This window comes from Centrocercus urophasianus, unplaced genomic scaffold (assembly GCF_019232065.1).
Source record: "Centrocercus urophasianus isolate 14NV4802_14NV808 unplaced genomic scaffold, USGS_Curo_1.0 seq_41, whole genome shotgun sequence".
Taxonomy (NCBI): Eukaryota; Metazoa; Chordata; class Aves; order Galliformes; family Phasianidae; genus Centrocercus; species Centrocercus urophasianus.
The window spans coordinates 4,180,032-4,194,588 of NW_024884989.1; the positions used below are offsets into that span (position 1 = coordinate 4,180,032).

The following is a 14,557-nucleotide window of genomic DNA, read 5'->3' on the forward strand; positions in this document are numbered from 1 at the left end:
TGGTTGGTTTTCTTGGGTTTTTTTTACCTTTGATGTCACTCCTGTTTAACTTGGTGTAAACTCAAGGAAGCCTCGCTTGCATCCTTCCCTTGGGAAACAACCCTGGAGGCGTTCGGCTCCACATCCATTCTGAGGGCTGAAGGAGGAGGTGGGGAGCAGTGAGCGGACCTCACTTTGCTCAGCAAAAACCCTCAGAACTTCTCTCATGCAAACAGAGCTGGAGCCAACCCCACCTGGATGTTCCTGCAGCCCCGTTCTTCCTTTGTGTTCTCTGGGGGGGGCTTTGTGCTGCAGGGGGTTTGCACAATGTGAGTAAATTATTGAAGGCTGAGACCACATTACTTCTCTTAAATCCATACTGCCCATGAGTGATCACTCGTTGCTTTGGAAAAGCTTTTGTCCAGTGGTCGTTGGGCTTGGGGATGTCAGCAAAGTGGTGTTGAAAGCCAGGCTTTAGGGTCATTGGGAATCTTTTGGTGTTTGGGGTCACAATCTTTTCCCCAGCCTTTGAGTAGTGCTGAGAGCTGTGCTTTTTCTTGCAAGCATCATGCAAAGCCTTGCCGTTCTCACTCTAGCTCCTTCCAGTACCTAAAGGGAGCCTACAAACGAGAGGAGCCAACTCTTTGAAAGGTAAATAATGGCAGGACAAGGGGAAATGGTTTGAAGTTGAAGGAGGGAAGGTTTAGGTTGGATGTCAGGAGGAAGTTCTTCATTGTGAGAGTGGTGAGGTGCTGGAACAGCTGCCCAGAGAGGCTGTGGATGCCCCGTCCATCCCTGGAGGTGTTCAAGGCCAGGTTGGATGGGGCCCTGGGCAGCCTGGGCTGGTGTTAAATGTGGAGGTTTGGTGGCCCTGCATGCAGTAGGGGAGGTTGGAGATTCCTGATCCTTGAGGTCCCTTCCAACCCAAGCCATTCTATGATTCTGTTTCTCACGTAATTGCACTGCAGCAGGGCCGTGGGCACAGCCTTTGTGTGGGGGGTTCCAACACCTCCCCTGCTGCCTGCCCACACCTCGCTGCCCTCACTTTGCTCTGAAATTTCCATGTCTGTGAGCGGGCAGCTCATTTTAAGACATTGCCTCATGTTTCCCCACGTGCAAAATGCCACATCCGTGGGGCAGGCGTGGGTGCAAAGCCACATGCTGAGCATGGGGCTGCATTGATGTGTGTGTGGGGAGAGTGAGCTGAGCGAGGCTCAGCTCCATCCGTGACCCCATCACGGGGGCTGCCCTGTGTACCAAGGGACAGCAGGTTGGCTGGGAGCTGTGGGTTTCCCCATAGATGGTGCCATCACGTCCCCAGTGCTGAGCAGCTCGGGGCAGGGCTGTGTCCACGCATTCATGCTGCCCAGCTCCAAGGTGCCGCCGTGCGTCATGCAGCAGCTTGTGCTGGGGATTTGGCTGGGTTATCCCTGTAATTCGCTGGCTGTGGGAATGCTGGAGCTGGGGGGAGGGCTGGGAGTGAGCGTGCTGCAGGTGGGGGCCCTGCGGGTGCAGCCTGTGCGCCAGCAAGGAGCTGGGAGATGGGAATGAATGGCAAAGCATCCCTGGGGAGGGATGGGTAAGTGAATGCTGGGACCACACCAGCTTGAGGAGGAGGAAGGCAGCAGCTCTTGGCACCCGAGAGGCTGCAGAGTGTGCTCCTGGCACGCTGCTATGATGTGCAGGAGGGGTGCTGGGCCTGGGAAGGGCTTGGAAGCTCGCAGCAGGGAGTGGGGCTGGGATGGGGGCACAGCATCGTGTGGTGTTGCTGTGTTTGGGTGCTCTGTGCTCAGCTCGTGCTGCGTTGGATGGGATGTGTGGGACAGGGTGGACCGCTCCCAGCTGGGCTTTCCTGTGGGGAATGCAGGTCTTGCACTGGGGAGGAGTGGGATAAACCTTCCTGGATGGAATTTGGGACAGATGATGAGGCTGCAGAACCGGCTGATGCTTTGGAGGAGGGGTGGGTGTGCGTGCAGTGGTGGGACAGTGACACAAGCCTGGGGGTGGCTATGTGCAGATAAGCATTCTGCTCCAGGAGATACAAGCCTGGGGCCAAGCAGCTCTCCTCGCTGTTTGGCCGTGGTGAGGGTTGCACTGAATGCCCACAATTATCTCATGATTGGGTGGGTGGAATTTCTGCACAGGACCAAGCATCACCTCCTGCTGCCGCATCCCATGGTGATGCTCTGAGCTCAGGAGAAATCCCCAGCAAACACAGAGACCCCAGCAGGACATTTCTCCCTGGAGCAGAGTGCTGAGGGAGTTTGCAGATCCTGGCCACGTGCTCTTTCCAAGAGCAGCTCTCAAAGCAGCAGCATTTTGCAGATGTGGAGGAATGAGCGTCTGCCCTTTGCTCTCCCACACAAAGAATTTTGCATCTGGGGAAGTGAGAGCGAGCTGGGGGAAAGCCCTGATATTCCCTGCTCTGCAGAGCCATACCCTGCACAGGGGGACCCAGAGCCCAACCAGGAATTGGGGAAGCTCTGAAGAATTGTGCGGCTTGAGCCGGGTTAATGAAGCCCAGCAGCTTGGGGAATCTGTGCTGCACGTGGTGTTGGGGTGCGTGTACAGCGAGGACGTGGGGCTGCAGATGGGATCACAAAGAGCAGAGCCTTTTTGCAATGGGTTGGGGGGTGTTTGGGTATCAACTCCTTGGGCAGAGGGGGACGTGCTGGGAATGCATGTGCCTTGGGAAGTGGGCTGGGAAGATCCCCATCCAGCTATTGTGGGTGAGTCCTTCCCTTTCCGTGCAGATAGTGGCTCAGGAAACCCGGAGAAACACGGCTCCTGGAAGCACTGCTGTGGGGAGGAGGTGGTCCTGACGGGGGATCTGTGCTCTTGTAGGGTTGTGCCACGGGGAGGTGCCCCAACGCGCAGCCATGCTGCCCATCTGCCCTCACCTCCTCACCCAATGCCCGAGCTGCGTGCAGATGGGAGGGGGGAGGAGGAAAGCTGGCTCAGCGTTATCACAGCCACCAGCACACTCCGTGGGTTGGTGCCTCTATCTCGGCCGCGTGGTTTTGCTTCCTTTCAGGGTGTGCCGAGTGCCTGAAACTCATCCGGGATGAACAAACCACGCGGCAGTTGCCCAATGTCCTGCTTGCTGTGGGAATAGGCAGAAGGAAAGTGAGGAGAGTTTCCCAATTGCGCACCCAGGGAACTTGTCAGGCTCCTGCCCGGCCCTGCTGCTCTCGGTAAGGTTTTAGCTTTGGGTTTTAGGTTTGGGCTTGGGGAGTCCATGGAGGTGCTGGGCAGATTGAAGAGGTTTGCTTGGCAAGGCGAAGGCAGCTCTTTATCTCAGTGCAACCGAGGCTCCAGTGCTGATGGGCAGCTTCAGTGTGCTCCTGAATCATTGATGGGCATGCTGGTGTTGTGGTGCTCTGTTAATGGAACGGCTCTTTGCAGGGCTGCCTCAGAGGGGTGTCAGCAGTGTCTTGTATGGGGGCTCTGTGGGTTGGTGCGTGGTACTGCTGCCAGTCCCTTTGCTCTGGTTCCTTGCTCACAGCATCCTGGCATCGCCCTGTGCTGATGCCATGTGTGAGCTGCGTCACTTTTTCCACCACTTTCCTCTCTGGGTGTGTTTCCTTGGGTCAGCATCTCTTGTGGCTCAGCCCAGAGCCCCAGCCCTCGCCTGGGTGAAGGCAAAATTCTCTTGCCTGGCCCCAATGGGGACACATGGGTGACCCTGAGGTGAGCAAGACTGGGCCCCACAGCGCTGACAAACCCCTCTGTGCCGTGCTTTGGAGGGTGAAGGGCTGTGCTGGCTGTGGCTGCAGCTCCTTGCAGCTTGTTTCGGGCTCAGGCTGCCTGTTCTCACGCTGAGCACACTGAGTGAGAGCTGTGCCAGCACTTGAAGGGCTGCATGCCAGTGCCAAGAGTGTAGGGGAACAGATAAATGCATTCCCAGCCCCATCCCAGAGGCTTTTTGCTGGCGTGGGGTGAAACTTCCCACACCTCGTGGGATGGATGCTCCCCAGCCCTGTGCCTGGATAACCCAGGGGACTTAGCTGGCAGGGGCTGCTCCCCTCTTCCTGCTCTCTGGATGCCAAGCATTGCTTTAATTCAAGGAGCCGTGAAAAGTGCTCTGGCCACATGATCAGGCCTGCAGGTGCTGGATGGGGTACAGCTGCCCAACTGCTGCTCCCACGCTGCGTGGGAGGCACTCAGTGGTTGGGTGCATTGCAAATGTGCTTCCCCGGAGAGCATTAAGGTTCTCACCTGGAGCTGTGTGGGAGTCTGATGGAGCAATTAGTGATGGGATCAGGGGCACAAACAGCACCACTCCTTTCGCGTCGCCAAACAGCAGCATTGGTTCCAAGTTCTCCTCCAGTTTCCCCTGTGTCCTGCTTGCTGTGCTGAGTGCATCCGTGGCAGGGGCGGCATGAGGGATGCTGGTGGTCATAGCAGCACCCACAGCTGCATGTCCCTGTGCCCAGCATATCCCTGCCCCCATCTCCTCAGGCTCCCCGGAGCCAGCCCTGCCTGCAGCTGGCACCTCTGCCTCATTGCTGGCTACCCTGGGAGGAAAACAAACAGCATCTGCAGTTCCCCAGTGAGATGGAAAGTTTCACTTGCTGGGGCCGGACTGCCTGGCTGGCGCCTTCCCAGCTCAGCAGTCATCAAATACCTCTGCACAGCACTTGTGTTTCTTTCCTGCTCTTTTTCTCACTCTGTTGAGAGCTTTGGGTGAAAAAATTCCCCTTCAGCCCTGTGTTGTCTCTGCCAAGGTGCCAGGTGCAGTGGCTTTCCCTCACCCTGTGCCAGTGACCGCAGCATGATCCCCCATGTCCTGTGGCTGCCCAGAGCCATGCAGCGGTGTGGCTTTGTGGCTTTGTCCCAGCATCCTGCCCTGATGTTTTTGGATGGCTCTGCCCTTACCCTGGTGCTTCTGCTTCCTTTCACAGCCCTGTCCCCAAAGCTTCTCCCAGGAAGGTTTCTGTAGGCTGGACCTGATCTCTCACCCCTGCTTTTCTCTTGCAGCACCAGTCCCACCAGGCAGAGCAAGAGAACCTCAGCCATGCCCTGGGACTCCCATGCGTGAAGGACAGAGGAGAAGGAAGAAGGAGTCCATTGAGACGCACTGCGTGGGATCCCTGCCACGCTTATGAGGTAGGAGCATCCCAGATATGCTGAGATGGGGGCTTCAAACATCTGATTCTAATCACATTTGTGGCAGTGGTGCCTCTCTTCTTCCCATCCAGATTCTCTCCATCAGTTACCCTCTGCAGCCTCATTGAGGCTGGTGGAGAGTGGGGTTAACTGGGGAAAGGGAGCCCTCTAAGCCCTCTGCCCTTTTCTATGGGACAGCAGTGCTGGATTTAAGCCCTGCATGTTTGGGCTGCGGCACCAGGCTGTGCTGGGTAGTGGCTGCCCTCTAGTGCCAGCGTCCTCAAGGAGCTCATCCCATGGGACACCGAGCTCCTAAGGCCAGTGGTGGGGAGGAGCAGCACAAAGGGATCAGAGCAGGGTGCAGGTGTACTCCAGGGTGCCTTGCCATTGATCCTGCTGTCTCATGGCTGCCCCTCAGCAGGACTCTGGCATCTGTTGGACACACCAAGCAGGACGGGGGAATGCCTGTCAGCAGCGAGCCCTGGGCAGGTGCCCTTGGTGCACGTGGATGGTGAGAGGCCAAGGGGCTGAGCGTCCATCCCAGCAGGAGCCCACAGTCCCTAATAGGATTTAGGACTGCTCCCTTGTGCTCAGATGGGATTACTTTTCCCTGTTGACTCGTGAGGCTCTGCTTGGTGTTGCAGAGCTGCAGGGGGACTCTCAGGAAGGGGTTGCCCAAAGATTTTGCTCCTGGCTGTTAAGCCCCCGCTCTGTGCGCTGGGCAGATTTTGGTGTGCTCTGCCTTGTCCTGCTGGCCAAGAGCCCAACATGTGCGTGAGGGGAACGCTTTGCATGCCCAGTGCCATGGGTATTGTGCTGATGCTATGGCCAGGAGGTGTTGGGGACGCAGCCTTGGGGCTTTCCTCTTGTCTGGGATGCCTCAGTGCTGCCCTGCGGGGTCTCCCAGGTAGCTGTAAGCCATCAGAAGAGAGCGATGCACATCCCTCCCAGTGAGGGGGGAAGTGCTTGCAGCATTTCCCTTCCCTCTGGGGTTCCCCTCAGGCAGAGCCCCATTAACATTAATGCTCCTGCTGCCATTTCCACACCGATGCACTTACCCTGCAGAGAACAGGAGGAAGGGATGCAGCAATAGGGCTGTGGCTGCCTTCCCCCACTCACTCCCTGCTCCCCCCCGCAGCCTGCCACCCACTCAGGATGGCATCCAGCAACAAGAATGGGAGCAGCCGCTCCAGCAGCAGCCGCCTGCAGAGCAAGAAGCCCCCCAACCTCTCCATCGTGATCCCCCCGCCCCGGGAGGCAGAGGAGGACGGCACCCACAAGGAGGTGAGCTCTGGGAGGCACCTCTCCATCCCACGTGGGGTTTGGTTATCGTTATCCTCTGTGCTCCGTAACCCTGTGCTCTGCCTCCCAGCCCTCCAAGGTGCCCATCTATCGGAAGAGCAAGAGCCTGCAGGAGCCACGCTCAAAGGGATGTGAGAACTCGGAGCGGCGGCCGGGCTTCCGCCGACAGACATCTCTGTCCCAGAGCATCCGCAAGTGAGGGCTTGGGGGGTGTCCATGGCAGGGATGTGGGCACCAGCCCAAGGGAAAGCCTCGATGGGTGCCACGTGGCTCAGCTGTTGGATGAGCACGTGGTAGAATTGGCTGTGAAAATGTCTTGGTGCTGTAGGAGCAAATGCCTCGAGTTGTGTGCATCCTGATACAGGGTATCTCAGCTAGGCTAAGTGGAGCAGCAACCCGTCTGCCCCAACCCACAGATCTGTCAGCACCGTGCTGAGCCACCGAGCTCCAATCCCCAGCTGGAGGGAGGGCAGGGTGGGACGGTGACAGCGGGGGGCTGAGCGGCTGCTGGAGTGCATCCATCACACACCCAGGGGCACGGCGGAATGGTTCGGCGTCAGCGGCGACTGGGAGGGGAAGCGGCAGCACTGGCAGCGCCGCAGCTTGCAGCACTGCAGCATGAGGTACGGCAAACTGAAGGCTGCCTATCGCGACATGGAGCTGCCCAGCCAGGAGGTGCCCTCCTTCCAAGGCACCGAGTCACCCAAACCGGCCAAGATGCCCAAGGTACAGCTCGGAGCACGGGGACAGCCCGCCGGCCCTTCCCCATCACCAACACACCTCTCCCCCTTCCAGATCGTGGACCCTCTGGCCAGGGGCCGTCCCTTCCGCCACCCCGATGACACCGACCGTCCCCATACGCCCCACCACGTCCTGCCCCCCCACACCCCTGGTGTCACGTCGCTGGCATCCCTGGGCAGTGCCCGCTCTGCTTACAGCCGCCTGCCGCGCCGCAAGAGGCTCTCCGTGGCGCACATGAGCTTCAGGGCGGCCGCCGCGCTGCTCCGTGTGAGTGTTGGGGAAAGGGATCGTCCTCTTGGTTCACTTCTCAGCCTTCTGTTGTCTTTGTTTCTTGGCTTTTTGCTTTGCACAAAGACGGTTGTTGCACTCTGCTGCGTGTTGGGAGGGGGAGGTGGTGGGTTTTAACCTTAAAAAGAGAAGTTCTGGTGGAAAGTGGATCAGAAAGTGGAACTGTCTCACACGCCGTCCCTCGAAAATAGCAGCCTTTGTGTCAAGCCAGCAACCTTTTGCTGCAGCGGAAGTTTCTCTGGCACTTTCTGTCACCTGGGGAGTCCCCTGCAAGCCTTGGAGATGGGTCTCCAGGAGATGTGGGGCAGAGACCTAAAATGAGATTTAGAATTGTGCCACCTGTCACAGCCATGGCCCAGCACTGATGGCTTTCCGGAGCAACAGGCAGCTGCGTGACCTCAGCACGGGGCCGTGGTTGGCATTTAATGTTTGCCACCACTTGCTGGGCTTTGGGGGTGGCTATGACAGAGCCCCCCTACTTTCTGCAGCGCTGAGGCTTTGTGTTCCTTACCCTCATTTGCTTCCCCTGCCATAGGGCCGCTCTGTCTTGGAGCCTCTGACTGAGAAGCAGAGGAGCACCAAGAGGAGCTTCATGTACCCCAGCTTCATGGATGAGGACGTGGTGGATACCGCTGACACGCTGGACTCCTCCTTCTTCAGTAAGGCAAGCACTGTTCCACCCCTACTGCTGGAGCTGGGGGGTCCCAGTGCCCCACGTGGGGCTGAGCAGCGTTCTGACTGGGACAGTGGCTCACTGGGCAGCCCTGTTTGTCCCACCTCCTTTGCTCTTAGCATGGTCCAGGGTTGGTCTCTTACCCAAATGGGGTTTGGGCTGTATTTGGAGCTGCGTGTGCCAAGGGCCCCTGGTGTCTGTGCTTTAGCCCCACCCCAAGAGCAAGGGCATGAGTGGGTGTTGTGTCCAGCACTGCAGGGACTCAGTGATAATCGTTGGTGATGGGATCGTGGGCGCTTCACATGGGCTGTGGTGTGTGGTCATTGGGATCACATTGTCCCCCTCCCTTCCGTGCTCCTTCCAGATGGACACACACGATGAGACCTATTCCATGCCAGATGACGTCTTCGAGTCACCACCACTCTCAGCCACGTATTTACGCATGCACTCAGTGGGGGAGGATGTCAGGGCATCCCCAGAGGTGGAGCAGACCGCACTGTGAGTGCCAACCCCAAGCCCCCTGCCCTGACCTCCCCCCAGCCAATACCATGTCCACCCGTCCCTGCTGTAGGGTGCTGGGCACATCCAGCAGGCTGCTACAAGGACGAAGCCAAGAAATTTCCCCAGCCCCCGTTCCAGGGCCTCGGGATGAGCGGGGCAGCCCCCAGGCTGTTACCTCGCTGATGGGTTTCTCTCCCTGCAGACGTGAGGGTGCCCGTCTCGCTGCTGCCTCAGCTGGCCCGGCCCCCCAGAGGGGCAGACGCATCGCTTCCAAAGTGAAGCATTTCGCCTTCGACCGCAAGAAACGCTACTATGGACTGGGGGTGGTGGGGCAGTGTCTGAACAGGACGTACCGCCGCAGCCTCAGCAGCATCGTGCAGTCACAGCTGGAGATCACCGACAGCCACCGGTGAGCGCACAGCTTGCAGCCCGCCCGGGTCAGCCCCGCTCCTTTGGGGCTCCATAGGTGCAATTTGGATTTACGTCCCTATCGGAGTGGGCTTCAGGGCTGCTCTCCCCAGGTTACTACAGCATCCTTGTGCCATCAAGGGGCCGTGACCCTGTTCCCTTTGCTCCCCAGGCCGTATTTCACCTACTGGATCACCTTTGTCCACATCATCATCACCTTGCTGGTCATTGGCACGTACGGCATCGCTCCCATTGGCTTCACCCAGCATGTGACGACAGAGTTAGTAAGTTTAAGAGCTCCCAGCCAGGCCTGTCCCCTCCTGGGTGCCTGACTCCTGAATGTCGTCCTCAAGTACATAGTGGGGGTAATCCTGTTGGGGTGGGGGATGCAGCCCCAGAAGGGTCAAAGGGTTCAGCCCCTGCAGGTGGTTGGAGGAGATGTGGCACTATGGGGCTGTGCCCCCCCCAGCTGGCTGTGTGACCCTGGTCTCATTCTGCAGGTGCTGAGGAACAAAGGTGTGTATGAAAGTGTCAAGTACATCCAACAGGAGAACTTCTGGATCGGGCCCAGCTCGGTAAGTGATTTGCCAGCCTGAGGTGGGGCTCAAGGGGTGCTCCCTTCTCCTCTCCCTTAGCTACATGGCAGTAATCCTAGTCCTAACCTGCTGTCCTGCTCTTTGGTTCCCTCTATGAGCTCCTCCTGCCTGCTGCCAAGGCTCCGCAGCATTCCCCAGAACCAAAGCATCACAGTGGATGCTTGGGAGAGAGCCTGTCCCCTGCCCGCCATCCATCCATTTGGGTGGATCTCACCAGTGGGGCAGCAGTTGGGAAGGGAGGTGGAGATGGCACACGACCTGGAGCATCCCTCAGAGCACTCCCTCCTTTCAGATCGACCTGATCCATCTGGGAGCCAAATTCTCACCCTGCATCAGGAAGGACCGCCAGGTGGAGCGGCTCATCCAGCGCGAACGGGACCGGGAGCGGAACTCTGGCTGCTGCGTGCAGAATGACAAATCGGGCTGCATCCAAACGCTGCCACAGGACTGCTCGGTGCGGGCACGGCTGGGGCACGGGGTGCACGTGGAGCAGAGCAGTTCCTGCATGCCCACGCTCTGAGCATCTCCATCCCTGCAGGAAACGCTGGCGACGTTCATCAAGTGGCCCAACAACAACACGCCGACCATGGGCTCCGGTGAGAAGCGCACGTCGGGGGCTGTGTGTCACCAGGACCCCAGGTGGGTTGTGTGGGGCTGGGTTTGCAGCTTGAATGCCTGGAGTCGGTTTGGCCGAGGGGTTGGTGGCTCTTCTGTGCCATGGGGTGGTAATGAGGAAGAGAGAATTGGTGGGGAAGTGGAGGTGAGGTATGTTCTAAGTGTGGTGGGTGGGCCAGAAAGCCACCTGAAGAGCATTGCTGTCCTGAGCTTGGCCCTGCCTGCCCCGATCCCTGGGCTGAGATAAGCAGGGACATGTGACATCTTAAGGGGACGCTCAGTGAAGTTACATGATGGGTGATCTGGCTGCAGTGCATTTCACTGTAGGATATTGAGCATGCAAGGATCTCCCTGAGTCTGGGAACCTTAGAGGGGTGGCTGCAGGTCCCCTGTCTTGTGCCTGGCCTCAGACTGGTGGCAGGGTTGTGCTTGGGGAGAGGAGACTCTCAGTGACCCCTGCATCCTCTCCTGTCATCAGGACGTGTGAAGAGCCGGCCTCAAATCCCCCCCATGTGTGGCCAGATGACATCACCAGGTGGCCGGTAAGAGCCTTTAGTGAGGTGCCCACCATCCACACCAATGCAGCCTCTGTGGGAAGTGGACAGCCTCAAGCACGGTGTGGGGCTGTAGTGGGCTCTTAGCAGCCCTCCTACTGCAGCTCCTTTCCCTTATCGTAGATCTGCACCTACGAGACCAAAACCAACCACACAGGCCTCCCTCACATGGACTGCCAGATCAAGGGCAGGCCGTGCTGCATCGGCACCAAGGGCAGGTGAGATACAGCCAGCGGGCACCAAGCCTGGGGCAGGTTGGGCAGTGTTCCCTGTGCTCTTCTGGTGCTCTTCAGCACCCCCCCATCGGTGTCCTGAGTTGTGCCAGGGATAGAGGGAGGCCCTGGGGTTGAGGGTGGGAAATGCAGTGACAGGACCCTGCACTGGGGGTGCTTGGAGCAGGGGGTGCACCCTGCCCCAGGTGAGCCCACTGCCTGCCTTCTGCCCAGCTGTGAGATCACAACACGGGAGTACTGCGAGTTCATGCATGGCTACTTCCACGAGGAGGCAACTCTCTGCTCACAGGTGAGGGGCTGTGGGGGGAGCACAGGGGGCTTGGGGTGAGCGGCCTGACTGGGCATCATTGTGCTGGCACCAGCAGGATGGGCTGCCACCCCATCACCTCCCACCCACGTCTGCCTTGCCAGGTGCATTGCCTGGATGAAGTCTGTGGCCTCCTGCCCTTCCTCAACCCAGAGGTCCCCGACCAGATCTACCGCCTGTGGCTGTCCCTGTTCCTGCATGCAGGGTGAGTAGCAGGCTGTGGGCACTGGGGGTGGCTTGGGATGGCAGCATCCTTTGGGACAGCCTGCCTGTGGTCCCTAATGGGTTGGGAGGGGAGATGGGGGAGCACTCCCAATCTATAGCAATGCGTGCCATCAATGGGGGACAGCTTTGTGAGCTGTCTTATGTCTGTGAGCAGTGGGTGGGAGCGCTGGGCAGGGGCTGTGTTAGGGCAGGAGTCTAACACTGATCCTCCACCTCCAGCATCATCCACTGCCTGGTGTCAGTGACCTTCCAGATGACAGTGCTGCGGGATCTGGAGAAGCTGGCGGGCTGGCTCCGCATCTCCATCATCTTCATCCTCAGTGGCATCACAGGCAATCTGGCCAGTGCCATCTTCCTACCGTACCGAGCAGAGGTGAGGGCAGCCTGTGGAGCTGGGGGGATCTCCCCATAACTCTGCTCCCCCCCCCCAAGATGATCTCTGGGCTGGGCACTTAGCAAATGTGCTTGTGTGCATAGAGCATCACCACCCTGAGCTGAGGTGCACCCTGAAGCACCCCACCCTTCATGGGGAGGGGGCTGCAAAGCCCAGCACAGAGGTCTCACTCCTTAGCAGGTTGTGCCATGTGGGGGGAGGGGGTCTCTGCCCCATGTGTGGGGCTCACGTGGGCTGTGTGCCCCACGTGTTGGTGTGTGCAGGCTGGCAGATGGCTAATCTGCTGGCAGCAGAGCTGGCAGGCTTTAGAGGGGATCACGTCGAGTGCCTTAATCCCCCTGCTGTGTGGGGTGGTGTGGGAGGTACCCGACGCCTGGCTCTGCCAAAACAGCACCGGCGCTCCCACGGCAAATGTGTCCTGTGAGGGGAGAGACCGTGGGGACCCGGATGGGGGATGTAAGTGGGGTCTGACCTCTTGCAGGTGGGCCCTGCTGGGTCTCAGTTCGGTTTGCTGGCTTGCCTCTTCGTGGAGCTCTTCCAGAGCTGGCAAGCGCTGGAGAAGCCGTGGAAAGCCTTGCTCAACCTCTCCGGCATCGTCCTCTTCCTCTTCGTCTGCGGCCTCCTGCCCTGGATCGACAACATTGCCCACCTCTTCGGCTTCCTCAGCGGCCTGCTGCTCTCCTTTGCCTTCCTGCCCTACATCACCTTCGGCACGATGGACAAGTACCGCAAGCGGGCCATGATCATCGTGTCCCTGCTGGTCTTCCTGGGCCTCTTCACCTCGCTGTTCATCTGGCTGTATGTTTACCCCATCAACTGGCGCTGGATCGAGTACCTCACCTGCCTGCCCTTCACCAGCAAGTTCTGCGAGAAGTACGAGCTGGAGCAGGTCCTGCACTGACCCACGGAGGGGCTGCGGAGCTGGGACCGGCCTGCTCGGGGCCTCCAGGCCCTCCTAACCCCAGGACAGCTTGTGGGGTGAGGCAGCAGCCGGGCCCAGCAGTGCCAATCCTACTGTGAACACAACCCCCCTTTTTGCAGGGGCGCTTTTGTACCTATGGCTCTTGGTCGTGTCCATCACCTCGGGGCTTACAGGGGCTCTGTGGCCACGCTCTGGTTCATCCCTTTCTCCAACCTGTCCCAGTGGGATGGGGTCCTCCAGCACTTCTCAGCCTTGGGATTTTTAATTTTGGGGAGGCTGGAGGTGTTTTCCTGAATGGGCTGTGGGGGGACCCTGGTGGTTTCCACAGTGGAGGACTCTGGAGGTTTGGGTTTTTTTTTCCTCTTGGTTTGTTTGTTGTTTTTTTTGCAGCTCTGACACACTCAGAGCTAAGGATTGAAGATATTTTTCAGCCCCCTGTTTGCTCCCCAGGGGCTCAGGAGCAAAGCTGTGCTCCTCATGGTGGGCTCCTCACTGGGGGGGATGGGGGTGCTGCTTTTTCCCCTCATCTCAGTGAGGTTCCCCCTGTAAGTGGAACACTGTGCTGGTATGTAAGCATAGAAGAAAGCACTCCAGTGATTTTGTTCGGCTCCTATTGGATCACCAGGGTGAGGCAGGGCTTGGCTCCTCAGGACCCCCTCCTGCTACTGCTCTGGACCCACGGTGTCACCTCTTGTCCTTCAGGGTGTAAGCAGGTGACATCCAGTGCTGTGTGTGACAGCGCTGTTCAAAGGAGCAGCACAAGTCCCTCATCAAAACGATCCAGGTGCTGGGGTCTCAGCCCCATGTGTGCCCCCCCTGCTCTGCCGCAGGCCGGCTGCAGCCCCATTCCTTGCTCCTCCGGTGCTGCTCCAGCCAAAGATTGGCACCTCACCTCAGTTGTCTTTTTTTTGATACTTTTTTTTTTTTTTTTTTTTAAAAAAAAAAAAGCTGTGGAATTTTTTTGGACCCTGAATAAATTTCTACCTGTATTTAATGAGATCCACAAGGCCTCGATTCCCTCTGTGCTTTTGGTGGGGGGTTTGGCAGCAGTCAGTAGGGCTGTCTCTGCTCTGCAGGGGGATGCTCTCCCTCCTTCCCCTCTAAAAACCCCTCCTGGGGCAGGGCATAATGACATACAGGGCCTCCGTTCCCTGCCCAAGGGCAGCATCACCCCATCAGATACCCTGGGACACATCTGCCCCACTTTGCTTAAAGATGAAAAACCCCAAAAAGCAGTGGATGGGTCTGGGCTGTCTGGCTGGACCCATCTGTGCATGGAGCTGGGAGCAAAGATAGGCAGGCATGTAGAAAACAACCACTGCATCTTTATTTGCTGCTTCACAATAGACCAAGGCATTTGCAGAGGGCTCTTTGTGGGCAGGTGATGTCTGCATGCAGGACTGGCCCTGCAGGGAGGATCCTGGCTGTGTGATTTGGGGTGGCCGTGGGTGGGGGCACCCTGGGGGTCTCATGCTTACTGTAAAGGTGTCTTTGGGTGAGGGGTGGCTGCAAGGGCTGCTCAGAGCAGGGCTTGGCCTCATGCCTGGTGTTGGGCTGTGCTGGGGAAGGGGACCCTGAACTAGGGGTTCAAGGCTTACAGGCTCTGCTGAGGCTCTTTCCATCCCTAGCGGATCCTTTGGTTGCACAGCCTTCCTGGGCTCCCCTTCACAGCCCCAACTATAGAAGGGGGGAGGGGAGGGAGGTGCAGGC

At 58.5% G+C, this 14,557-nt stretch overlaps 1 protein-coding gene across 1 annotated transcript; it reads left to right on the forward strand.

The window, feature by feature from the left end:
* The first annotated feature begins 881 nt into the window (after positions 1-881).
* Positions 882-13,836, forward strand: RHBDF2 (rhomboid 5 homolog 2). The gene is made up of 19 exons (XM_042833430.1): positions 882-3,173; positions 4,960-5,088; positions 6,227-6,372; positions 6,461-6,585; positions 6,924-7,116; positions 7,186-7,398; positions 7,955-8,083; positions 8,457-8,590; positions 8,796-9,002; positions 9,174-9,285; positions 9,502-9,576; positions 9,890-10,051; positions 10,136-10,236; positions 10,691-10,754; positions 10,890-10,984; positions 11,213-11,288; positions 11,411-11,511; positions 11,751-11,904; positions 12,407-13,836. Exons 3-19 carry the CDS (start codon positions 6,244-6,246, stop codon positions 12,824-12,826), a joined length of 2,490 nt encoding a protein of 829 aa, XP_042689364.1. The 5' UTR covers positions 882-3,173; positions 4,960-5,088; positions 6,227-6,243; the 3' UTR covers positions 12,827-13,836.
* Positions 13,837-14,557: the final 721 nt, after the last annotated feature.